Source organism: Aspergillus nomiae, assembly GCF_001204775.2.
Source record: "Aspergillus nomiae NRRL 13137 chromosome Unknown contig00014, whole genome shotgun sequence".
Taxonomy (NCBI): Eukaryota; Fungi; Ascomycota; class Eurotiomycetes; order Eurotiales; family Aspergillaceae; genus Aspergillus; species Aspergillus nomiae.
Genome location: NW_015378069.1, coordinates 159331 through 183596, shown reverse-complemented (window position 1 = coordinate 183596; position 24266 = coordinate 159331). Strand labels below are relative to the sequence as shown.

At 49.4% G+C, this 24266-nt stretch overlaps 8 protein-coding genes across 8 annotated transcripts; 4 read left to right on the top strand and 4 right to left on the bottom strand.

Annotated features, from left to right (window-relative positions):
- Positions 1 to 246: 246 nt before the first annotated feature.
- ANOM_001057 (Zn(II)2Cys6 transcription factor) lies at positions 247 to 2244 on the top strand (the record flags this gene model as incomplete). The annotated part of the gene is made up of 3 exons (XM_015546314.1): positions 247 to 662; positions 712 to 1317; positions 1371 to 2244. The coding sequence occupies exons 1-3, from the start codon at positions 262 to 264 to the stop codon at positions 2242 to 2244; spliced, it is 1881 nt and encodes a 626-aa protein (XP_015411358.1). The 5' UTR covers positions 247 to 261.
- A 2851-nt stretch (positions 2245 to 5095) lies between these two features.
- ANOM_001056 (uncharacterized protein) lies at positions 5096 to 8392 on the top strand (the record flags this gene model as incomplete). The annotated part of the gene is made up of 11 exons (XM_015546313.1): positions 5096 to 5146; positions 5213 to 5252; positions 5318 to 5343; positions 5421 to 5751; positions 5802 to 5995; positions 6052 to 6340; positions 6413 to 6552; positions 6606 to 6736; positions 6787 to 7141; positions 7195 to 7351; positions 7407 to 8392. The coding sequence occupies 11 exons, from the start codon at positions 5096 to 5098 to the stop codon at positions 8390 to 8392; spliced, it is 2700 nt and encodes an 899-aa protein (XP_015411359.1).
- Positions 8393 to 8813: 421 nt separating this feature from the next.
- Positions 8814 to 10800, bottom strand: ANOM_001055 (phosphoribosylaminoimidazole carboxylase ADE2; the record flags this gene model as incomplete). The annotated part of the gene is made up of 4 exons (XM_015545257.1): positions 8814 to 9091; positions 9161 to 10118; positions 10173 to 10270; positions 10335 to 10800. The coding sequence occupies 4 exons, from the start codon at positions 10798 to 10800 to the stop codon at positions 8895 to 8897; spliced, it is 1719 nt and encodes a 572-aa protein (XP_015411360.1). The 3' UTR covers positions 8814 to 8894.
- Positions 10801 to 11099: 299 nt separating this feature from the next.
- ANOM_001054 (uncharacterized protein) lies at positions 11100 to 12692 on the top strand (the record flags this gene model as incomplete). The annotated part of the gene is made up of 5 exons (XM_015546312.1): positions 11100 to 11109; positions 11267 to 11312; positions 11367 to 11415; positions 11475 to 12099; positions 12160 to 12692. 5 exons carry the CDS (start codon positions 11100 to 11102, stop codon positions 12579 to 12581), a joined length of 1152 nt encoding a protein of 383 aa, XP_015411361.1. The 3' UTR covers positions 12582 to 12692.
- A 463-nt stretch (positions 12693 to 13155) lies between these two features.
- On the bottom strand, positions 13156 to 16698 carry ctpA (Cu(2+)-transporting P-type ATPase CCC2; the record flags this gene model as incomplete). The annotated part of the gene is made up of 1 exon (XM_015546311.1): positions 13156 to 16698. One exon carries the CDS (start codon positions 16696 to 16698, stop codon positions 13156 to 13158), a length of 3543 nt encoding a protein of 1180 aa, XP_015411362.1.
- Positions 16699 to 18378: 1680 nt separating this feature from the next.
- On the top strand, positions 18379 to 19441 carry ANOM_001052 (COP9 signalosome complex subunit 7; the record flags this gene model as incomplete). The annotated part of the gene is made up of 2 exons (XM_015546310.1): positions 18379 to 18645; positions 18732 to 19441. The coding sequence occupies exons 1-2, from the start codon at positions 18387 to 18389 to the stop codon at positions 19439 to 19441; spliced, it is 969 nt and encodes a 322-aa protein (XP_015411363.1). The 5' UTR covers positions 18379 to 18386.
- A 723-nt stretch (positions 19442 to 20164) lies between these two features.
- rgsB (putative RGS domain protein (Rax1)) lies at positions 20165 to 21407 on the bottom strand (the record flags this gene model as incomplete). The annotated part of the gene is made up of 3 exons (XM_015546309.1): positions 20165 to 20401; positions 20458 to 21184; positions 21253 to 21407. 3 exons carry the CDS (start codon positions 21405 to 21407, stop codon positions 20165 to 20167), a joined length of 1119 nt encoding a protein of 372 aa, XP_015411364.1.
- A 961-nt stretch (positions 21408 to 22368) lies between these two features.
- Positions 22369 to 23942, bottom strand: gcnE (histone acetyltransferase GCN5; the record flags this gene model as incomplete). Its single annotated transcript, XM_015546308.1, has 7 exons — positions 22369 to 22389; positions 22453 to 23160; positions 23213 to 23327; positions 23384 to 23592; positions 23650 to 23706; positions 23765 to 23865; positions 23930 to 23942. 7 exons carry the CDS (start codon positions 23940 to 23942, stop codon positions 22369 to 22371), a joined length of 1224 nt encoding a protein of 407 aa, XP_015411365.1.
- Positions 23943 to 24266: the final 324 nt, after the last annotated feature.

The window sequence follows — 24266 nt, the reverse complement described above, 5'->3', positions numbered from 1 at the left end:
TTGACTGATGTCTTCAGATGGCAGATTCGGTTATGCTGATCTATTTATGAAGGATAACTTTTGATATACCCCCCCGTGCTATGCTTCGTTCTCTGTTTGCGACATCCTTAGCTTTTGATATATGTAGGTAAAATTATCTTCCAACCGTACGTTGTAATCGCGAGCCGTGCCCCACGCCATGGCCAAAGCGTGCACATAATGAGATCGACTTGCTCTTGTCTTAAATTATGACTAACCGATGTTTAGATAATATGTACCAATATGACGTCTAGTGCTTCTTTTCTGGATAAGCCACTGCTCAAAGTCAGCCGGCCAGTGGCCGCATGTTCAAGATGTCGGACGGCCAAAATTAAATGCGATGGGAAGCTGCCTGCCTGCTCCGCATGTGAGCGAGTAGGGAAGGCGAGTACTTGTTCCGGCGCGAGTGATGAGTTCGCTAGAGGAAAAGAGAGGAGTTATGTTGCTTCTCTGGAAGGCTACTGCGAAAGACTCGAAAGGAAAATCGCTGACCTTCGTTGCCATAAAGAGTCATTATCCGTTGATGGAACCGGCTTCGTCCGGGAGAGCTCAATAACATCGATGTCGTCTGCAGGCACCGTTGGGCAGGCTCACCGAAAAGAGATATCTGACATCGACGACCTAGTTGGAGATTTTGGCTTTCTGTCTGTGGCTCGGATCCCCGGTAAATGTATTCGCTGACAATATAACTAGATCTGTGAACGCCACCTCCAGAGACTTTCATGGAATTCAATCTGATACTTCGTTTGCAAATCTACTCCTATCACTTTCTCTCGCTGAGCCTATCCCGAAATTACATTCACAGTCACTGCCGGCACGCCATGAGATTACACCACTTCTGCAACATTACTTTGATAGTTTGTTCACTCAAATGCCTTTCTTCAGCGAGACAACTTTCTGGACTTCTGTGGATACTGTTTATCAGGCTGGAGGTCGTTTTGCCAAGCCGATTGACCATTGGTTTCTTCGTTTGGTGCTAGCAATCGCTTCTGCATCTATATCTCACCAGAGCGGGGATAGTAGTCATCAGAGAGCTTTATCTTTGATTTCGGGGGCTTTGCCGTTCGCCGAGGATGTTCTTCGCCCTGGATCTATTGTGGGCATTCAGGCCATACTACTGCTTGCCCAGTACTCCCTCCTTGATCCTAAACATTTTCGCGTGTGGTATCTCGTAGGAATGGCCGCCAGGGCCTCGGTGGATTTAGGTTTACACCAGGACCCCCCTTCGGAGGTTCTGCCGGCCGATGAACAATTGGATATGCGTCGGCGCGTGTTCCACTGTGTTTACTGCATGGACAGGTTTGTTCTTCACTGTCCTGAAAGATCTTCAAATGGCTAACTTTTATGTGAAGGAGTGTGAGCACTGCTTTAGAGAGAACTTTCTCATTATCGGATGAGTCTATGAATGTCGCCCTGCCATCCACATCTGGGTCTGCGATGACAGGAAAGAGTCATATCTTCTTACACAGTTCGAAGCCTGCGTGGAAAATAGTCGAAATTAGGGAGATCTTATCCTCGGCTTATCAGACAAAATATTTCAATATAGATGGCTTGTCTTTAGAGTCGACATGGGCACTATGCTCAAGAGCTCGGGAATGGTTCGATAATGCACCTACGAACGTGCCGAACTATTTCCCAATACTCTACAGGTCAGAGCTGCTATATACCACAATTATCATACTTTCACCCACGCAGGATTACTCCAGATTATGTGATTACGGAAAAGTATTACTTTTCGATCGTTGCATACAGTACGCCGCCGAACTTCATCACATCCTGGAGACACAACACTGGTTGCCTTTAATGACCTCTCTCGATATCCAACGAATATATCAGGTTAGCCGGCGACTTGTGGACATCCTACAGCAAAATTTCGAACTCGTCCTGAGCCCCTCAGTGCCCGTTCTTCCCTCTGTATTCCACGACATTACAAAACCGCCCATGTTGGAGGCCTGTAATACTGTCAACTGCCATGGTCGTGCCATTGAATGCCTAGATCACATCCAGAAGCTGCTACAATTTGGCGCGGTGAAGTGGGAACTCAACAACCTTCTCGAAGGTTTTCAACTGGACTCAGCATCTGTTTGGAAACAACTGATGGATACACCCGTTGCTTACCTCCCGGGACCTGGTGCCTACATGGCTGGCCCATGTGCGATTCTACCTGGTGCAGGGACTATGTATTCTGACCTGACTCTAGGGCATTATAACCCTAATGCCCCTTGAAGGACCGTCCAAAAATTTTCCTTTTCCTATTCTTTCTCTTTGTTGGTTGCTCAATATTGCTTCCTAGTTTTGGTGGCAAGGTCACGCAATCATGATTTCCTCCCTTCGAGCTGTCGTGTGGAGCTCTTCGCCTACCGTGAAAGCCCTAAGTCCCTGACAGTCTCACTGTTTGGGCCCAACTTTTAAGCCTTGATTGACATGTTGATCCTTATCCTCTTCTTTCATCCTTGTCCATTTTTACAAAGCAACTTAGTCACTGTATGGTGCGGAATGAGTGCGATGCAGCAGGTGAAATTCAGCCGATCCTCGTGAGTGAACTATCACATGCGTTTCAGGGGCTTCTGTAGGGAATTTATGAATCAGGGAGTCAGCTGTTACAGTATGTGGTAGTATCAAGGGTCTGCAAAGCGTATAGTCTTCCCCTGTTACTCCCTCACTTCCTGCGCCCCAACCCTTTTTTGCTTTAGCTATACTTCTTGTATGTGTGGGAGTATCGGAGCTCTCGTATTCCCAGTCAATCAATAAACCCCATACCTACTCTTCTGTACAGGGCTCAGGTGCGCGGTCTCAAACAACCCTACCACAGGACCAAATCAATGTACTCCACTCCAAAGTCATGGAGCTTTGCATTAGAGTACTGGCTTAACATAATGTCGCTTTGGTTCATTGCGTACATTTCCAGCGCTTGCCTTACTATTCGACATAACTTCTTCGCAGGGGTAGTTGCCATGAATAGAGGAAACCCTTCATCGCAAAGAACCGTACGATATGCTTTTGGTAACTTTAGGCCTAGAGTTTCCCTTTGTTCATTGCTATCTACCATTTTTTCTGCAGTATATACTACATATGAATCATACTTTCTTGGTAAGTGGAATGGCGTACCTAGATTTATGGAGCAAGTGCTAGGACCATCTCCTAGACTCAAGGGTATATTTGACCCCTCATTTGAGGAATGAATCCAGGGCTAAGACTCTGGAACGTACGAACAGGTTGCGTCCTCTGCACCAAACAGACCAATTCTTTTACCCCCTTCAGTAGACATTACAAGTTTCTCTATATGGGTTGACTTTTGGCTCCTGAGTCTACGACGGAAAAAAGGAAAGTCTGCCGCTGTCATAGTACAAATCCAACTATCCATTCAATACCAGAATATTTCTGGCAGATGGGCTATTAACCGGATAGTCACGCAATGCAGTAACCCTAGTGAGCATGGGCATCGGCCACGAATGCATGCTGCAGTTCAATGGATATGGTTTGAGGTTGAGAGAGCTACGCCATCAGAAAAAGAATAGATCAAATAGGAATGTTTTGACTTGGGTCACTTGGCCGGTTACTGAAATTTGTTCTTTTCTCTTTCCGTCCCGTGTCCTCTTCTATGTCTAACAGACGAGCGAAAGAAAACATGAACATCGAAGATCTAATGGGAGAGATGAAAAGATGCACCTTTTTCTATATTATGCTAAAAGCTTCCGGCAGCTCTGCTGTAGTAGAACTCTGTGGACCATTTTTGGACAGAGCTTGCTCAAGCGGCTATCTAAATTATAAAAATTTGATTTCTCCTTAGTCTTTGGTACGTGTGTCAAATCCCCCCCACCGTTGAGGCTTAATGTTGGGTGCGCAGAGGGCGCTAAGCCTGGGTCCACATCTGAACATTAAGCTCTATACGTACTCCGTAGCGTTGTGTAGTAGGTAGCTCTAGGTGTAGACTATGAAAATTAGCATACAGATTAACCTTGACTGTAAAAAAAAAAGAAAGAAGAAGAAGAAGACTAATTAGGTAACATCAATAGTGTAACCCAGGGTTCTCAGGCAACCCCATACTACTAGTAGTACTATATCGAAATCCATGTTTAGCTTTGAGCATGAAATGAATTGAAATCGAGCTTCAGGTGGTGACGTCATTGTGATGCGTTGCTGCGGTGCCGAGTGGAGAGAAGGCACAGCTCACCGAATACTGTCTAGTTTTATACCGCTACGTACGAACGAGTACTCCGTATTTACTGGCCCTTATGGAAGTGTCCGTGATTCTAGGTTGATGTCGAGTTTTAGCTCGAGACCCAACGTCCATGATAGGGCGCCCGTTGACTCCATCGTTACCGCATCGTACATACGACGAACCTCATCGCGCCGATCGCTTCTCGACCTCAACAGGTGGTGTGTTAAGGTTTGACGATCTTTTCGTTCTTTTCTTGATCTTGCAAGGGGGGTTACTACTAGTCCTGTGTAAAGGAGACTCCTGCGTCCTGCAGTTCTTCGTCATCACTGGATGACCTCATCCATCTTTAGCACTCAAAGGGGGAACCCGAGATGGCCTCAGGGACCAGGCATCGAGAACTTTTTCCAAGGATTGAACGGGTTTTAGGTGGCTTTCTTAAGGTAGCAAATCCGTACCTGTTAAATCAATCAAAATTGAATAAAATCCAATGAAGTCCAGCAGCCACGACACCGTGACGTCAATTGTTACAATTCCGCCTGACGGACTCTTCTTGCTTGTGAAATCCCCCCTGCGACCTGCTTTTCCAGCTTGATATATAAGAATCCATTCCCACCCTCGATCCACTGCTTGTTGTAGAAAATTTCCCATTGTGTTGCATTCCAGTCAAAACACCCAAACCCTAACCTAATCCGTTTGCGTCCTTCATTCCCCGTGATACCCCCAGCGACGACGTGACGTACTGTTTCTCCCTTGTAATCTATTTTTCTCTCGACTCACACTTGGCTTGACTGTTTCGGTGTCGGTGACACGTTTGACGTCTCCCTGCAGTCCCTTCATATCTAATCATTAATCTTTCTTACGTTGCTAATACTCCTCTCCACCTCGTGAGCACCGGGAGACAACAAAGCCTACATCATGTCTTCCCGGCTGGTCAATCGCCCGATCGATACGAAACAGAGGGACAAAGTGGGTTGATGGCGCATTCTGTCCGGGGAAGAAAGTTCCATGCTAACCCAAATCACTCGTCTGTAGGATATCAACCAGAAGCTGCAGCTATATGGGATATACCAAGGTAAAACGCCTCATGTCTAGAAGAGGTAGTCACATCCCGACCAAGTCACTGACACTGTTTCACAGCGTTCAAGAATGGCAAACTTCCATCGGTGAGTTCCAAGACACCACGATATAGCACGGTCCCATCGGCATCAGCCCGACGGCTAACGTACGACTCGTGCTGCAGAACAAGCAATGCGACGTTGCTCTAAACAGCGCACTCAAGTCCAAAGCTCTCTCATCACCATCAAAGGAGTTGTCTGAAGAAGGACAAGCCCTTCTTGAAGACGTTCGCGATGTAATTGAGCAGGCGAAGCGACTCATTCTTAGCAAGAATGACGGTCAATTGATTCAAGAGTTCATCTGGGAGGCCCAGAGCCTCACTGGTGAACATGTCGGAGAGAAGCCAGATGTTCCTTGGAGTAGGGAATCGGCCCAGCAGCATGGTAGGGAGGCTCTGGAAGGCTTGAAGACCCTTGGAAACCTCCTGATCACCAATGGAGAGTTTAGGAAGCTCTGTACGTATTCTCTAGACCTTTGAACCTGCTGTGGTATTGACATGTGAAAGTGAACGATGCCTGGATCCTTGTCCGCGATATTGCTGGCGATGCTTCGCAGAAAGCCGCCAACCAGGTCCGGCCGTCAGAGGAACAACTGGCACAAGTTGACCAGCCTGCCGAGGACAATACCTGGCATGAGAAGCCTGACTATGCCAAACACAAGGAGCAATTTACTTCTCGTTTCAGGAAGAACAGGGCCAATGTAAGTTTTGGTCTTTGCGTGCGAGGATTATTACAAGCAATATTGACAATTGAAAGGCCGAGCAACAAGCGAATGAAGTCGCCGACACTGCAGTCCAGGCTGCAACTAGTGACCAGCGGCAGGACTCTGCTGTGGAAGTTGATGGTCGTACTGGCGCCGCCGTAGCTGCTGAAAAGACCAGGGAAAAGCTTTCCGAGAACATCCCCGAAGAGCAGAAGTCCCGTGCCCGTGACCTCGCCGGAAAGACAAAGAACTACCTGTCGAGGAAGATGCCCAAGGAACGCCGCGAGCAAGCTATCTGGCGCTTGAAGAAAATGATCATTGAGATCCAGGGCCGTGCCGACTGTGAGTTACCCAGATTGAATAAACGAACACCAAGCTCGGTGACGAAATGGCAAACTAATGAGTCTCGTTTAGACCAACGGGCCATCGAAACCTTGCTGTCTCTCGCGGAGAAGTATGGCAGTACTACTAGGGATGTAACCCAACAGGGTGCTGGAACTGTTAGGGGCACCCGTGGCACTGATAAGATCAGCAAAATGGAGAAGAGCCTACGGGTATGTTCCTTTGAGACGCAAGCACTCCGCCAGTTACTGAATTTCTGTCACAGGTCCTGATCGAGCGATTCGCCAACAGCACGTCCTTGGACGATCTCTTTGACTCGCTAGAGAATATCTATCGGGATGCGGACAGAGATCCTGAGCTCAAGGGATGGTTCAAGAACATGGACACGTTCATCCGGTATGTCTCTGCCTGATGATTATTTCATAGGACTTCGCTAATAGAAACAGGAAATCTCTCCAGGAACAAGGCTACATTATGCAGGAGGACTGGGACCGCCATTATGATCAGCTGTCCGACCACGGCCGATACTTGTTGCGCGAACGCTACAGGGACCATACAGACCGCATTCTTGACGAAGTCAAGTTTATTGGCGAGCAGTTCGCCCACGATCCTCAGAACAAAGCCTTCGGAGAAGCAGTTGAGAGGCTGTTCACCGACCTCGGCCGAGACTCAAGCGGTAACGTCTCTTTCAAGCCACACCTTCTTACGGATCTTCGGGATGTCATTTTGCCTGGCATCTTTGAGAATGTCCGCTACGTTCCTATCCCTCGAATTGAGGTGTCGGACCCCATGGCTGATGTGGTAAGTTTACCCCTGTCGAAGTAAGCTCTGGTTCAGCTTATAACCTCTTTTAGGTCGTTGAAAACCTTGTCGTCGAGAGTGATAATTTGATGCCGAATGTTGTCGAGTTCGGCAGTGACAACTACCTCCGTTGGGGACGGAAGAAGATCAGCAGTAAGAGAGACAATAAGATCATGATCTCTGTTTCCGGAATTCAGGCCGACTTGCGAGGTAAGTTTGACTCGACTTGCACAACTATAAACTCATGCTAACTCTAACTTTCCAGATGTCAGTTACTACATCAACAAGAAACAGGGATTCCCTGCCATCACAGATGAAGGAGTTATGGATATCTTCTTGGGCGGAGATGGCTTTGGCTTCAAAATCACAGCTTCCAATGCCCATAAGGAAGACCGCCAAAACTTCGTGAAGTTGGACAAAGTGTCCGTGAAGATCGACTCCTTCGACATCAAATTGAAGAAGTCCAGGCACAAGGCTCTCTTCACGATCTTCAAGCCATTGCTTTTCCGCACTGTCCGCCCCGTCCTGCAGAAGGTCCTCGAGCAGCAGGTTCGCGATGCGTTCTCTAGGGGAGATGCTTTTGCCTATGAGATCCACAGCGAGGTCAAGCGCGCAAAGGAAGCCGCCATTGAGGATCCCGCAAACGCACCCAGCATCTACTCCCGCTACCTGGATGCCATGCGCGCTAAGATGGAAGAGAATAAGCAGAAGGCCCAGGCTATCGCCCAGCGCGCCTCTCACACCCAGGTCCAGACGGCAACGACACTTCACGATTCCCTCTTCCCCGAGATTCAGCTCCCTGGTGGCATCTCCAGCAAGGCCACTGAATACAAGGAGCTTGCGGAGAGGGGCGAACGTTGGGAGTCACCCATCTTCACTATCGGCGATGCACCTGAGTCTACCAACATTCCAGCCCCGGCTGATATCACCCGCAAGCCACACACCACCTCCCAAGGTCGTATTGCCGATGACAACGTGACCAGCGGCAGTGCAACAGCTACCGGTGCTCACACTTCCAACGGTTCCACCACCGTCGGGGCAACGAACGGCTCCGCTGCCGTCAAAGGAACACATGGAGTTACCAATGGTGCTACTAACGGTGTCCACAAAGCAAACGGTTACGGTGCCCGCGGATTCTCCGACCAGGTCGACAAAGCCTTCACTTCGAATGGCGGCTACAAAGCCACCCAGGATGGTGTTCCCGCTACCATTCCGGGAGCTGAACATGCTTTCAACCCCCAGACTGCTTAAGAGATCAGCCTCGCACACGATTGATCCATGACTTAAGATGTATCCTATGCTGTCTATATGTTTTTGATATCCCAGTTTCAGTTTGTGTTTGTGATTTTGGTCATGTTACCCCCTTGTGTTGAATTGTGGATTATGGGTTTGGTGCCAGTAACTTATGATCATGGTTCTAGTCTGCCATGTCATGTACTTTCTCTTATGTATTAATGCTCTATGGTTGTGACTTGTCACAAGGTACTTAGTTAATCATATGTTGTAATCTGCTCTTACGATATCTTATGCTATAAAACATTCTGTAGACATGTGGCACTACCAATACATCAGATACCTTTAGTACACCGTACATAAGAATAAACCCCGAGCGGTACTCAACAGATAAGAGAGGTTACAATAAACCTAATAATGAATAACTACACATATCCAAAAGACATAACTACTTAAATTTCATCAGCACGTCGCACGTCTATTTTAACCTCTATTAAACCAACTTTTCCCAGTCCCTTTTTCACATTTGCTCAAAGTACTTTTCCCAACCGAGCTCGCGCATCTTAGTACCCTTGAAATCGAGGTTTTCGGTCTTAGCCTGCTCAGCATACGCCTCCACCTTGCGCTGGATGGCCGGGTCAAAGGAGCCCAGGATTCTGGCGGCCAGGAGAGCGGCGTTGATGCTGTTGTTGATTCCGACGGTGGCGACGGGGACACCTATAAATTATGTATTAGTGATTTCTTCATAAGAAAACATCGGTTGGAGATCATCAGGGTTGGACATACCTCTGGGCATCTGCACGATGCTGTACAGACTGTCTACACCATCCAAGGAGCTGCCCTTGACTGGGACGCCGATCACGGGAAGAGCGGTGTGAGCGGCGGCCATACCGGGGAGATGCGCGGCGCCGCCTGCCGCAGCGATGATAACCTTGATACCGCGGGCAGCGGCACTGGCGGAGTACTCAGCCATGTACTCTGGGGTGCGGTGAGCGGAGGTGATTTCAACTGCGGGCTCGATGCCGAAGTAGTCTTTAAGGAGCTTGAGTCCTGGGACGAGGGTCTTGAGATCGCTGTCGGAGCCCATGATGACGGCCACGGAGGGTGCGGGCTTCGAGGGGCCCGACTGCTGGGGCTTGGTCTTGATGTCGCTGCGCTGGGCGCGGATCTCGTCGACCACGTCGATCAAGGGCTGGATGTGCGTCTCGGCTTCGTGCATGGTCGGCGCGGTGACGGTGATGTGGCCCATCTTGCGGCCTGGTTTGGCGGCGCCCTTGCTGTAGAGGTGGATGCTGGCGTTGGGGATAGAGAGAGCGTGCTCTGCAGCCTTCAGATGTGTGTCGGGGGCGGCACCGCCGATGATGTTGAGCATGATGGAGGGTTGACGGAGCTCCAGGCTCTTGGGAGGGATGGGAAGATCGAGAATGGCGCGGATATGGGTATCAAATTGAGACAGGGGGCAACCTTCAATGGTGTAGTGGCCGGAGTTGTGGATACGGCTAGCAATTTCGCACAGGATCAGACTGTCGTCTTCGAGGAGGAACATTTCGACACCGAAGACGCCCTTTCCGTCGAAGGCTGCGACGGCCTTACGGGCTAACTCCTGAGCTTTCTGGTTGATGGCGTCGGATACGTTGCGCGCAGGGGCGTAGACAAGCTTGCATATCGAGTCTTCTTGGACGGTCTCGACGGTGGGGTATGACAGGACATCGTCCTTGGTCTTCACGACCATGACGGCCAATTCCTATTGTATACTTAGCAACCTCCTCCTCTTAGACAATAGGGGTCGGGTACTGACCATCTTGAAGTAGGCCCACTTCTCTGCATACAATGGGCGGTCCTTAAGCGCTTCAAGGGCCTCGGGAATATCCTCTTTGGAGTTAACACGATAGTTTCCTAGGCACAATCGTACATATTAGCCGTGAAATAGTGTATATGGTCATCGTCAAGGATGACTCACCACGTCCGTCGTACGCCATAGTCTTCGACTTCAACATCATAGGGTATCCAAGCTGTTCGCCAACCTTGGCCAATTCTTCGGGAGTGTTCTCGGCCAGCTCACGGTGCTCCGCCATGGGAATACCATATTTCCGCAGGTGCTCCTTCTGATTGAACTTGTTCTGAATCGTCCGAATCGCTTGCCAGCTGGGTTCAATCTTGACCTGAGAGGCGATCTCCTCCAGGGCATAGGTGTCGACATGCTCAATCTCCGCCGTCACAACGTCGCAGGTCTTGGCCAGTTCCCTAACGGCCTCGCGCTCCTTGAATGAGCCGGTAACGTGGCCATCGTGGCTGCTAATCTGCTTGGCCGGGGAGTTCTCCGCATCGAGTACGTTGCATTGGATGTTCAATCGGTTGGCGGACTCGACCAGCATGCGGCCCAATTGGCCTCCGCCGAGGATTCCTACCTTAGGAGAGTTCCACATACTGGGATAGGGTATAAAAAGAAGTTGATTCGGGTGCACAATACAAGTGGGAGCCGCGGAGAGACACAAATCCACACGATCTGGAGCAAGTGAATCATGAGCCCCTCTTCTCCGCCTCTAAAAAATTGGCCCGATAACCGTCACGTGAGCCAATTGATAAGCGTCTGCACGGGCCAATAAGGCACGGTGGCTACCCGCCTCCCCGCGCGCCTACGAAAGCTCCGGCATTATCGTTTCGCATCGTATCGCGTCTGATATCGACTTCATCTCCTTGACCTTGGGTTTTCGCATTCGGGAGGATGTCTCTAGGTATGTCGTATCTGTGTAGCTGTGATTTGGCTCCCTAACCATTGGGTCTCTGAATGCGATGCACATATCTACAACCCATCCCACTTTGTTCACCGCCACGTCTTCCAGATGCATCTGTTGGAGCTATGTTAATAGCTAACTGAGATTGTCCTGATAGACGAAGAAACCCTGGAGACGGTCGCCAATGGCGGCTCCATGGACTTGTATGCTAGACATTGCCATCCCACCCTTGACTAAGCGCTGACGTCCTATCCCAGTGAGAAATGGCCTGGCATGGTGGAACCGTTGCTCGAACGATTGGAATATGTGCGCGTCTCCCTCCATATTGTTCTCGACCTCTCATTTCTAACTGGAACACCGGATAGATCGTTTACAATGTCTTTCCCATGCCCCAAGTGTCTCTAGAATCCACCGTATCTATCTCCCAACCACAACCAACCTCCAACCTCTCCACCTCCTTCCTGCAAGAGCCCAATTCAATACCCGCAAGCAGCAATAAAGAGAATGCCACCCCAGCCGACTCCCAGACATCCACACAGCCCACAGAGCCCTCGGGCGAGCGCATTCCCGACTCACAGCCTCAGTCTTCCGCCAGTCCAAATCTGCCCAGTGCCCTCCAGTTACTGCTAGACTCCACCAAATCAACATTGAGGTCGCTGTTCAGCACCAAGCCACCGCATACGATCCAAAGGCTCGCAGAGCTTATCGTCCGTCCTAACAAGCACTACAAGACCCTTCCGGCTTACTTGCGAGCGGTCGACCGCGTCGTGTCGGTCACTAGCAGCGCGGATATCTTCCCGCTGAAGACGCACGCAAGCGGGGACCAGTCGAATGGTATTCTGAATGGCGCGGAGAGTGGACCGATGTTTTCGGATCATGCCCTCGGCAGTGACGAGTCCTTGGGTGGTGCTCTTCTCACTCCCATTCCTTGGTTGAGTAATATTGCTTCTCCAGATGCCGAGGGCGAAGGTGGAACTTCTCTTTCCGAAGGTACTTTCTCCCATATAGGCTCTCAACCTATAGACTGAGTATCTGCTAACATATCGACAGATCACGATGCTATGTCTGAAGCAACACCACAGCAGCATTCCTTTCAGCAAGAAGCAGACGGTGCCGCTGAGCCCGTACTTTCCCATCCGACAACATCGGTTATAGAAAACGAGGCGATGGAAGACACTGGACCCCAACAGACAGACCCCTCAGAAGATATTCCCCATGCTCGGGGCCCCCGGATACTAGGAGTAGAGGACATGGGCTTGCAAGACGGCAAGGGAGTCGAGATGACGCTCGAGAACGAAGAAGGAGCCAACAACAACTCCGCCGAGCAAAACCGCCCGCTGGACAATGATGCTAACCAGATTTCGACCAAAGAGAACGCAGACGGAGACGGAGACATCACGCTAGACGACGCCAAAAATGCAAATGAAGAGGCCGGTGCCTCGATGAAGGGAGATGAGCAACCTAAACCATAGTTTGAAAATTGGAATTGGTATGAGTTAGATTAACAGTTTCTGCACAGAAGCAAGCTACCCCCTTTCTGTTCTTTGACTGAGCTTGTGGTGTTTCATGACTGACGATCTGAAATATGATTCGAGCGTGATGCAGGTCTTTTGTCTCCTTTTCAGCCTTGTTAATGATGTGATGTGCGCCATGTACGCTGGTATATTAAGATTGATGATATTGTGTAGCTGGTAGATAGAAATTCCGAGAAATACGTGAACATAAAACCCATTGCTACGGTGTGCTGTAATCATTGTCGGCAAAAGCTCTCTACACACTAACGAGGTACCAGAAGTTCCCTCGCACTACGATCATTGATCAGAGCAACCCAAGTGTATCATTGACCAGAACGCTATAAACATAACCAAGAGGTATCGTATCAATCCAAACGAACATACAGTATAGCCAACAGACCGAATCAAACAAAATCAGACGATTCTCAGACGGATCGTCAGAGAGCCCCGAAGAAAAGCATGCTTCTAATCATGCTAAATGTAGTGTATAAACTCCAGAATCAACAATGCAACAAACTAGATGTAATTACGCTTAAACGGCAGGTTCGACGGTCTGCAGCGGGACGTAGCCTTCGTCTGAGTCCAGACGACCGGATGGTTTACCAGTAAGGATGGACCAAACCTTTGTGCCCTTGATCCATCGCAATGGTCCGCCACGACCACTGGATCCACTGACGGAGAGGGCTGCTTCCCACCAGCTTTTGCGGGAGCCGCGGAAGCTGAGGTTGCCCATTTCCACCTGCTTCTCGAGCTTCTCGGCATCCATCCAACGAGGTCGGCGCCAGAATTTGAGGAGGAGACTGCTCACCACGACCGAGATGCTGGATGCTGCCATTGCTGCGCCGGCTGCCATGGGGGGTAGCATGTATCCACCGAAGGGAAGGAATAAGCCCATGGCGAAAGGCAGACCAATGACGTTGTACATGCAGGCCCACACGAGGTTTAACCGAATGCGGTTGAAGACTGCTCGAGAGAGTGACAGACTCGCGGGTACGGACAGTAGATCGTCGGGTCGCATCAGAACAATGTCTGCTGCCTCCATGGCGACATCTGTACCAGAAGCAAGGGCGATACCGATAGATGCGGTGGCCAAGGCTGGGGAGTCGTTGATTCCATCTCCAACCATGGCAACTCGTTCACCTGATGCTTCCAGTGAGGAGATTATAGATTGCTTGTCGGAGGGAGAGACAGATGCGTGGACAGCTTCGGGCGAGATGCCAACAGCGTTCGCGATGGATACAGCGGTGGCGTATGTATCACCTGTGATGAGCGTTGTGGAGAGACCCATGCGATGCAAAGCTGCAACCGCTGCTACTGCGGTTACCTTGACAGTGTCCCGGAGCAAGAGCGTTCCCGTGTACTGGCTATCGATTGCCACATGGATTCGCGTAATACCAGCAGGAATCTTTGATGTTGTCGTATCAGAATCCGTATCCTCGGCGGATTCAGGCACGGAGATGTCCCTGGACCTCAAAAATGTGGCATTTCCGATTAGGACGCGGTACCGGACGCGCTCGGCACTGGACGCGGGCTCGACCAAGGCAGATATGCCTTTTCCAACACAAGCGTCAAAATCACCTAAGCTTCCCGGCAGCCCACCGTCGTCAGAATGACCGGACTCTGTCTTAGCTGCGAGGAAGATTGCTTTGCCAATAGGATGCTCGCTATTCATCTCTGCGAGACCGACAATCAACCACCAGAGCTTGCGGCGCCATTCATTCGAAGTCCAGTGACGTTCAATCTTGGCCTCAGCCACGCTCATTTTCCCAGTAGTCAAGGTTCCGGTCTTGTCGAAAACCACATGAGTAATTTTTGTGGCGGCTTCAAGAATAGCACCACCTTTGACGAGAATTCCTTGCTGGGCGCCAACACCAGTGCCAACCATAACTGCCGTCGGAGTGCTAAGACCCAGAGCGCAGGGACAGGCGAAGACAATGACCGAGATGCACAGTTTCAGGCAGACCATGAGCTTACCGCCATTATCATCTGCTAGGAAAATCTTAGGCGGGTGCGGTAGCAGGTGGCTCATCACCATCCAACCAAAGAACGTGATCAGTCCAAGGCTAATAATCGCTGGGACGAAGTATCCTGCAACGATGTCAGCCATGCGTTGAATAGGCGCGCGGCTTGTTTGCGCGTCCTGGACAAGCTTGACGATTTGACTCAATTGCGTATCTTTGCCCGCCCGTGTTACCTTGAAGTCAACAGAGCTCGTGCCGTTCACCGTTCCAGCGACCACAGCGCTACCCTTGGCCTTGTGAATTGGCAGAGCTTCACCAGTAATCATGCTTTCGTCAACATAGCTTTCACCTCTAATAACGATGCCGTCGGCAGAAACTTTATCTCCCGGGCGAAGAATGACAATGTCGCCGACCTCAATCAGTTCAGTTGGGATAACTTGGTGTCCTGGTCCAGGCCTTTCATTATCAGATGTTGACTTCTGCTCGCCGTTATCGGTTCTAGAAGCTTCCCATTCTTCTGCCATCTTCTCCGCCGCAATTGGGTCATCGTAGATGGTTGTCATTGACGGGGCCAGCGACATAAGCCGAGAGAGCGCGGCGGAGGTTTGTCCCTTAGCCCTGTTCTCCAACCAGCGGCCAAGTGTTACGAACGTTATAAGCATCGTGCTCGTATCAAATACTGTACTGGGTCGCTTATGAGGCGCGATAAGCAAGGCCATCACCATTGCAAAGACGCTGTAGAAAAACGCGGCGGATGTACCCAGCACAACGAGCACATCCATGGTCGGCGAGCGATGTTTTAGAGACTTATAGCTGGAGATATAAAATCGCTTCCCGACACCAAACTGCACTGGGATGGTGAGAAGCAGGCAAGCAAGATCTCCAAGGTAGAGGCCAGGAATTAACTGTACTTTGCCAAAGTCGAGAGAGCGAAGGTACATAGGCAGCAACATATTAATGATAAACACAGGGACGGCAAATGAGACAGAGAACAAAAAGGAGCGTTTCCACTCCTGGACCTCCTTTGTCTTGGACAGGGATTCCAGTTGTGCGTTGGTGTCATCCGTATCCGCGAGCAGCGCGTTGTATCCGGCAGCTTCGATCGCTGCCACAATTGAGCGAACCCCGATTACCGAACTATCATAGGACACCGTTATCCGCGACGTAGCGATGTCCACCGATGCCGAGGATATACCTGCCTTTTGAAGAAGGGATTCCTCTAGCGCACCCGCCGAGGGTGCGTCCCGCAAACCATGAAGGCTCAGCATGACTCGGCCGACGGCATTCGAGACAGGAGCTTGCGGTTCGGAAGACAGAATGGCCGCTTCAAAACCAGCATCGTCAATCATGTTTACGATGCTCTTAGACGGTAAAGCCACGGGATCATGAGTGATGATAGCGCGCTCAGCGAGCAAGCTTATATTGAATTGGACCAACCCCTCCACGCCATTGAAAACGTTTTCTATACTTGACGTGCATGCGCCGCATGTCATACCGTCTATAGAAACCGTAGTGACCATCAGTCGCGACGTAGTTTCAGTGGTCTCCTGCGAAGATCCGCTCTGAGGCGTAGTGGTGTCCAGCACCTTAGCGCCAAAGCCTCGGTCTTCAATGATTTCTGCAAGCTGATCGGGTGTAACCGTAGATACATGGTGTTCTACAACCGCTCGCTCCGAGAGCAACGAAACATTGACCGATTTCACGCCAGCTACCTCCTTCAATCCCCCTTCGACCGCTGATGTGCAGGCACCGCATGTCATCCCTTCAATCGCCAACGTGGTGGTTGAGACCATTGATTCTTTCTCTTTGACTGTAGTCGTACCACCCGGTGGACCCGGTGGACTATCTGTAGAGATAACTGTCGCATCAAAGCCACTATCCTCGATTATTTCGGCGACTTTGTCCGGGGATAGTACTTTTGGATCGTGGTGTACCACAGCCCTGCCCATCATCAAGCTCACCGACACTTCACCAACACCATCCACGCTTTTGAAAGCGCCCTCTACGGCGGACGTGCATGCGCCGCACGTCATTCCCTCCACGTTTACTGTGGTGGTTGCCATGTGCGCTGGCGATCGGGCGGCGGAAGCGCCATCAACCTGGGCGCCTAACATCGTGGCTTATCGGGGATAAAAAACCAGGCAAGGGAAGCCAGGTTCAGGCGTGTCAGTGCATAGGAGCAGCTCGCCGGCCCTTTCAGTTGAAATAAGAAGGGTGCGATGTTAGCGCCCAAGAACAAAAGACGTCAACTAGCGGTTCGAGTGTAGGAGAATCGAAACGGATGTGATCGGAAGCACGGGCGGATCAATCATTCAATTTAATCCTCGCCGAACTGGATTTAATCTTCGCCGAACTCCAATGGGGACGAAATTATTGAGCCAAGGGGCTTTCTGTCTGGTTTTCAATGATTTGCATAAGCACGCAAAAGAAAGAGGAAATTGCTTTATTATAAATCGATGCCAAGTAATAGCTATTTGTCTAAGGAGTGGGGGGAAAGAATGCAAAGTATATCGCAAGCTGAGGTCGAATGTAGCCACCGGTACACGTATTTTACCACCAGTACGGAGTAGATTAGATCGGGATCCGAGATAGATTGCCTTTCAGCCTTCAGGTCCTTTTCCTGCAATGTCTCCCAGTGCTTTGTCCAAAGGGGTTCTTTCTGGAAAGCTCGGACGGACCAGGAGTGCAAAGCTCATTCTTTGCATGTTTGCAGTGAAATCGACTGCCCTACATTCCAGCCTGTGAAGGAGGGGTTGGGATTACTGAGTAGTCAGTTGTAGTTAGTCAAGGATTGATGTGCATTCTGCAACTTGTCCACTGTTGACGGTCCAGTGGATCATGGGAAATCGACTGGGTTCGCAGCCTTACCGTACCGTACGGGGAGAACACGTACTTTTCCTCGTCAGCAGCTTCCATGGTTTTGGGTTCCGCAAATAGACCACAATCGGCAACCCAGAAATGAGTTCAGGGCCAACAAAAAGGAATCAGTTGGTAACGAAACTAGAAGAAAGAAAGACACTTGCATCTGTCAAAATAACCATCGTTGTTAGTTGAAACAAAAAATCTCCACGTCAAAAGAAAGGGCCCTGACCATGAAACAGTCAAGAGCCTCTAATGTTTCATTTTAGGCGCTATTAGCTGATATCTTCCATGCTGTTCCTTTCCCAAGTATATTAAGGGTGACAATTGCTCCTGAGATTCTGACAAAGAATGTTCTCAAAGATTTTAGTTAACTAGTTATCTTTTCCTGCAGTCTCCTTGCATCCATTTGGAGGACCATGCGCTCTTCCTGGCATATTGAGCACTAGAAGGTTTCCAAGTATGGGAACTCGGTATAATAACTGCTAATGTTCGGATAAAACTTTCTCGCTGGTGGGAAAACTACTCTATTTAATCTATCGGTTTATAACTATTATATTTGCCTCCAAAGAGTCAAGGCATGGTGGGAAAAATAAAATAAAAATAAAAAATAAAAAACACTAAAAAACACTAAAAAACAGGAACACTGGACCATACCGAGTGATAAGAGGATAAGAGTAAACTTCCCGATATAGCCTAGTTATCACATGTGGGGATCAATGTCATTGTTTGCATCCCAAACAAACACTCCATTCGGGACATCAGTTGGATATCATCACCAGTGCTTTCAACAACATCTCCCATTCACATCGACGGACTGCATAGTACCTAAGCGGCAATAGAAGTGGTTTGCATAAACTAGGGACGACTCTCTGTTAAGGGAAAATTGCCAGACAATACCGAGATCTAACAGATAGCTCGTTACCGACGCTCGCCAGCCCCAATGGATCAGACACTCTCGCGGGCCATGGAGGCCCTCCAACCCTTCGTCCACCTGGCCAACTCGAATAGCGCTACATCGCCTAAATTTGTCGCCAACCTGATCACAAATGCCACTTCGAGTCCGAACACCTATGTATTTGCAGAGCTACTAGAGACGCCCACAGTCCAAGCCCTCCGGTCAAAGGACACCCCCGCGGAGTATCAAGGTTACCTTACACTATTGGAGATCTTTGCCTGGGGTACATGGCAGGATTATCAAAGTATGCCCCACTGAGATAGACCCTAGTCTCTTGGAGTTTAGAAATACCTGAGCATCCATGATTTGATTAACGCATTTCAAAAACAGCAACGCCGAATCTCCCTCCGCTGAACGATGAACAAACCCTAAAGCTCCGCCTTCTATCTCTTCTCAGCCTATCTGCAACCATCAAGCCGCTTACATACCAGACCCTCATGGATTCACTCTCAATAGCAGCTCCCTCCGAGCTCGAATCTCTCGTCACAACCGCCATCTACTCCTCTCTTATCACCGCCCGTCTCTCCCCGGCGACGAACCCTCCGACCATCAATGTGACTTCTGTCGCACCCTTACGGGACGTGAAGCCTCAATCACTGACAACGATGATCTCAATCCTCACACAGTGGGAGACCCGCTGCGGCGACGTTATCAGCGACATCGAGGCCGAAATCGCCAAGATCAAGACCGACTCGGCAAAACGGCGCGCGAAGGAGCAAGCTCGGTCGGTGTTAATTGAGCAGACGTTGTCAAACTGGGGCTCAGATGGGGGTGAGTCAAACCCCCGGTTTCCAGGATCCAAAAAGCAAGGTTGGCACGGAGCTGTAAAGGGTGGTTCCTCAGGGTTCGTTGGCAATAAGCGCGAGTTCAGCGGGGATGACTTTGATGATGGATACTGGGACAACGGTGCTGATGGAGCCTATGATTCACAATTTTCTACCTCGAAGATGGATATTGACCAGGGCGCAGGATCGTCCGTTACGGGATCAGCGGGTGCTGGAGCTAGACATGCGAAGCGTGTTTTGGGGAGGAAAACCTAATGTGATGTGATGAACGCAAGTGATTACTATCTCTTTCTCGGATTAAGAAACACTCTAGGTCTTTTTGACTACTAGGTGGTTCAAGCAAGCACTACCTATGAATGAGATGCCAACGGCCTTTTTAGATCCTTTACTTGTTCCCCCCATCTTGTAGAGATCGCACGTCAGAATATATTACTCCGATTATTTATGACACAATGTATAGCCTAACTATCATGCACTGAACACTAAACCAAAAGGCTCGCTGAAGGTCGTTTAACGGACAATTATAGCAGAAAAGGGGTATTCTCGGAATGTAAATTGAAAAGAAATAGAAAGCAAATTGGAGAAAAGGTAGTGGGGAGGGAGAGAAGCCAATATGGACAGAGCAAAGGTAGACGGACCACTGACCCGAGACTCAGCGCATTCAGATCCATGAACCTAGGATACAATGCCAGCTGATCATAAGGGTTCGAGTTCATGAGTCCGTTGCTATGACGGGTGATAATATATGCATTTCTTTCGCATGTTTGACCACCCTGTTCAGTGCAACACGTTGCGGTTTCCAGAAGAGCTGGGTGGTCGGAGCCAAGACCACATCAGATCTTGTATGCCATACTTCGTAGCCACATGATTAGATCTGCCGGCTGTTGGCAGCCGGATTACAAGGTTCACATTAACCTTCCAATAGAGGCACCGAAGTGAGACCTAGAGACTTGGCCCAGAATTTGGCATCTAGTGAGCTTAGAGCATGGTACCAGGAACAAAAATGAACAGGACACTGAGCGCGGTGGCGACAAATGCAGCGATCAGTATGGTTGCCGTGGCGCGTTTGTTCAAGAGCTTTCGCACGTAAGGTTCACGGATCGGCGACCAGTTCATAAAGGTATATTCGCTGTATCCGAGAAATGCCATGACAGGGTCGATCTTGTACTGATATGAGACAATAAAATAGGATGCGATGATAAAAGGAAGTATCAACTGCATGAATGTTAGTGTCGAAGCGCAGCGAAACCGGACAACCCACTACTACATACCCAACAACGGATGTGCCTTGGCTTGTCGCGGAGGACAACGTAGAAGGCACCCCAAAATCCGCCACCAAAGCTTACTAGCGCAAAGGCAAGACGGGCAACGGTACTCAGCGGGACAAGGTTACCCAGGGCCTTCGCCTGCAAAAACCCTGGGAATGCATCGCGCTCCATGGCCTGGAAAACATAGTCTTTCGCGGGATCGAATACTTCTGGGTCATCTCGGCCATCATCCTCAACCAAATTGATGATTGTAGAGACCATATCCTCCGGCAGTACGATTTCTCTTTCTGCACCCGGAAGCAGGTATGTATACAGAATCTTCTCCGCACTTGCACGAATATCGGCCCGTGCCACGGTATGGCCCGGCGACGTAGAATCGTTTCGCGTTCCAAAGCTTGGGCGAGGTGGCTGTTCATTAGAAGGTGTACGGGCGGCATTCTGTGAACCAAGGCTGCCTTGGGGCGAGTGCCCTGGATTATGACCATCAGAACGCAGGAATGCCGATAATCTTTGATCGGCGTCCTGATCATCCAACTCATGATTTCCGTGGCGCAAACCAGAGGGTCCAGCTTCCACCAAAGGTATATCGCCGAAAGTCTCGAGGTTCCCTAAGGGGTCAGAGGAGCCTTTGCTATCCGCTTTCTCCAAGTCGGGCGTGGCTACTAGAACGGATCGGCGTAACTCTCGAACATAATGACGGCACAAAGACATATGTTGCGAAACATCGAGCCTAGAATTAGTATCGTTAGAGGCTTCTCGGGCAACGCAATGATACGCCAAAGTGTGCATGTATCGTACCAGAAGTCCAGATAATCGACCGAGCGCTGCTGGTCTCGCATGTAAATGTAAAACGAAAAAAGATCGACAGGAGCTAGTGTACGACGGCTAAGGACTTCAAAGAGAGTCGGGAGCCGATTCCGCTGCTCCAAGTCCGTAAGCGAAGGCGACGCCATCTTTGAGAATGATAGCTATGTCGAAGAGCGAGATCGGTCTAAGAAAAGGGGAAAGAACGTCGCGGTCGGCTTGTGCGAGGGATTAGCCGTAAATAGACCCGAAGGGTTCGATTATGATTTCAATGACAGTAGATAGAGAAAGTAGAGGGCGAGTAAAGTAACGAATGACGAGGGAAATGATTTGAGTGCGAACAATGGGCAAAATTCGTCATGAATAATCTAGAATTTTGGAGCCTGTCCGTCACAGAAACCCCTGGAGAGGGGGAGTTAGATGAGGGTAAACAAACAGCCACCGGATCGTAGCTGAAACCCCAAAATCAAGCACAATCCATTCAGAAGCCCAGCAAGGAGCGCAAGCTGCAGAATCCACAGTGAAGAGATAGAAATAGCAATAGAAGCATACCAGCCTTCGAGTAAAGCCTCCAAGAGACTTGTGATGGTTGGTTTCTTTCTGCACGGCTGGCAACCCGCTAAGCCCAAGCTAACGGCCCGCCTTAATGTTAATCCGAAATTAAATTAATTGGCTTGGACCCACGGCCCGATGATCGCACTCCACCACGTTCTCGACAGCTTTCGGCAAGGGATGCCATCATCCATGGATTCTCATCCATATCAAGGAGTGTCAACGGGTCTGTCACATTTCTCTGCCAAAGAAATAAGCATTTGAAAGGATCGGCAATAAAAATGTGACCATGTCGAATGTCGCCTAGACTGTTCAAGGAAGAAATAAGGAAACGGTATATATTTAGAAAGAAAACAAAACAGGACGAACTATATAATGCCAAGAATTAGGACTCTGGCACGAATCTCATCCAGTTTATCACCTAAACATATATATTAAAAAGGAAACCGAAATGCTCCATGCATCAATTGGGTATTTGCTCATGACACCGTCTGTAAAAATGTGAACGCCAGCAGCCGAAACTCCTACCTCTCCAAGCTCATGCAATCATTCAATCGATTAGTGGCCATCCGCCAAGTGCTATAGGACAACGATTAGCAACGCAGGGCAATCACCAAGCCAGAGCTACACTGGTATACTTACCGACCACTCGGGGATATTTCGAATCTGTTGCCACATAAATTTCTCCAGTTTATTCGCACTTTTTGCGTAAGGGGTGTTCTCGTTGTTGTATCGTCGACAATTGTCAAAGATTAACATGGCATCTTTGATGAAATCTTGTGGCGTCGGATACATGTCCTTCTCGTGTTTTTCTTCCATGGTCGACAGATCCATTGGCTCTTTGATCACTTCATAATAATCGGGAACCTCGTCGCGATTGACCGGTTGCGTAAATGGCCAGGCTGCACTATGGTTTTGCATATCATTCAGCAGATGTAACAGTTGGTTGTAATTCGGCCCATGGCGTGGTTGACGCGCTAATTCATCCATGTCGGGTGACCATCCAGATTGCTTGATTGCCGGGATACTTAATGGATCGATTTTACACGATCCATTTTTCCATTCCTTTGGTGGGGCGTGTATAATATGTGATCGGCTGAAGGCACGGATCTTTGCGTGTACTGCTTCTTTCTGCTTTAAAAGCATACGACCAATCTCAAGGTACCGTATCTTTGGAAGCATCGTACATTGCATAATGGTGCCTCCTTCATAATCCTTAATGTAACCCATCCAGATAGACTTGTCCAGTGTGATTTCCTTGGTGAACCCTTGCTTCTTAAAATATCCAATGGCGTAGTTATCTGCATAGGTCAGAAAATGCATGATAGGCGACGTTGCCTTCACATAATCCTGTATAGCGCTTAGCATTCCGTGTGCATCGCAATGAGTTGAGACCGGTTACCTTCAAGTGAGACATCAAATGCGCACCGTAACCCTTGACCTGCTGATCAGAGGATATGGCACAAAAGACAATCTCCGCAAATGTGCGACTGTTGAAAGGCCTGTATGTGATTCCTCTGCGCATCATTAGCAAGAGCGGGTGCCAGCCCCCCGAAAGATCATGTGCACATACCCTACTACTTCCAACGGATGTTTGACAATAGCGATAGACAAATGCGATCTATCGTAGACCAACCGAGCAATGTAGTCTTTGGGCATCTTCGGGAGCTGCTTCTGAAAGATGCACTTCAGTCCAGTGAGGACGACAAAGCTGTCGCGCGAACCATCATTATTAACAACACGGAATTCGATCTCCCCTCGACGTTCTTCGAGTACGGCTGGCTATCAAAGGCCCATGATAAGCATTGTCCACGTAAGTGATCATAAAAGGCGGCCTACCTTCTCCGGGAAAGGAACGATCCTCAATGGCGGCTTTCCCAATGGTCCACCTTCAGACTTTTACAATACCGTCAGCACACTCCGCCGATACCATTCCTGTATCGATGAAACAGACCTTTGGTTCCCTCTCCGGGGAATCGGTACGCGCTTTCTTACTCTGTTGCTGTGAATCTGGGGAAAGGGCCTCCTCCGAAGCTTTCCGTTTGTTGTCTGGACCTTCGTTCAGTAAATAAACGCATCAAAGATCTCGAGCGATCGCAGTTCAACACTGTCCACTCACTTTCCGATGCCATTCTCGTCAGATGTACCAGTAATGAGGCTATAACGCTTGCTTGTCAGCTCCTCAGTCCCAAGCGGCGCGATCTCCACGTTTGGCCGATATGGGGGGTCGGTATCGGGAATACAATGATCCGGCGCCATTATGCCAGATAACTATCTACCTGGTCGAAGGGAGCTTCAAGAAGCTTCAGTAGTCTCCAATTCATTCGTTTCATGCTTTATTTGCTCTAGTCACTATCTACCGGGCTTTATTAAAATTAATCTATCCCCATGTCGTTGAACGAAGTTTGGGAGGCAGCCTCCGCGAGCCCTTACACTCCACTGATTTCCAAAGATAG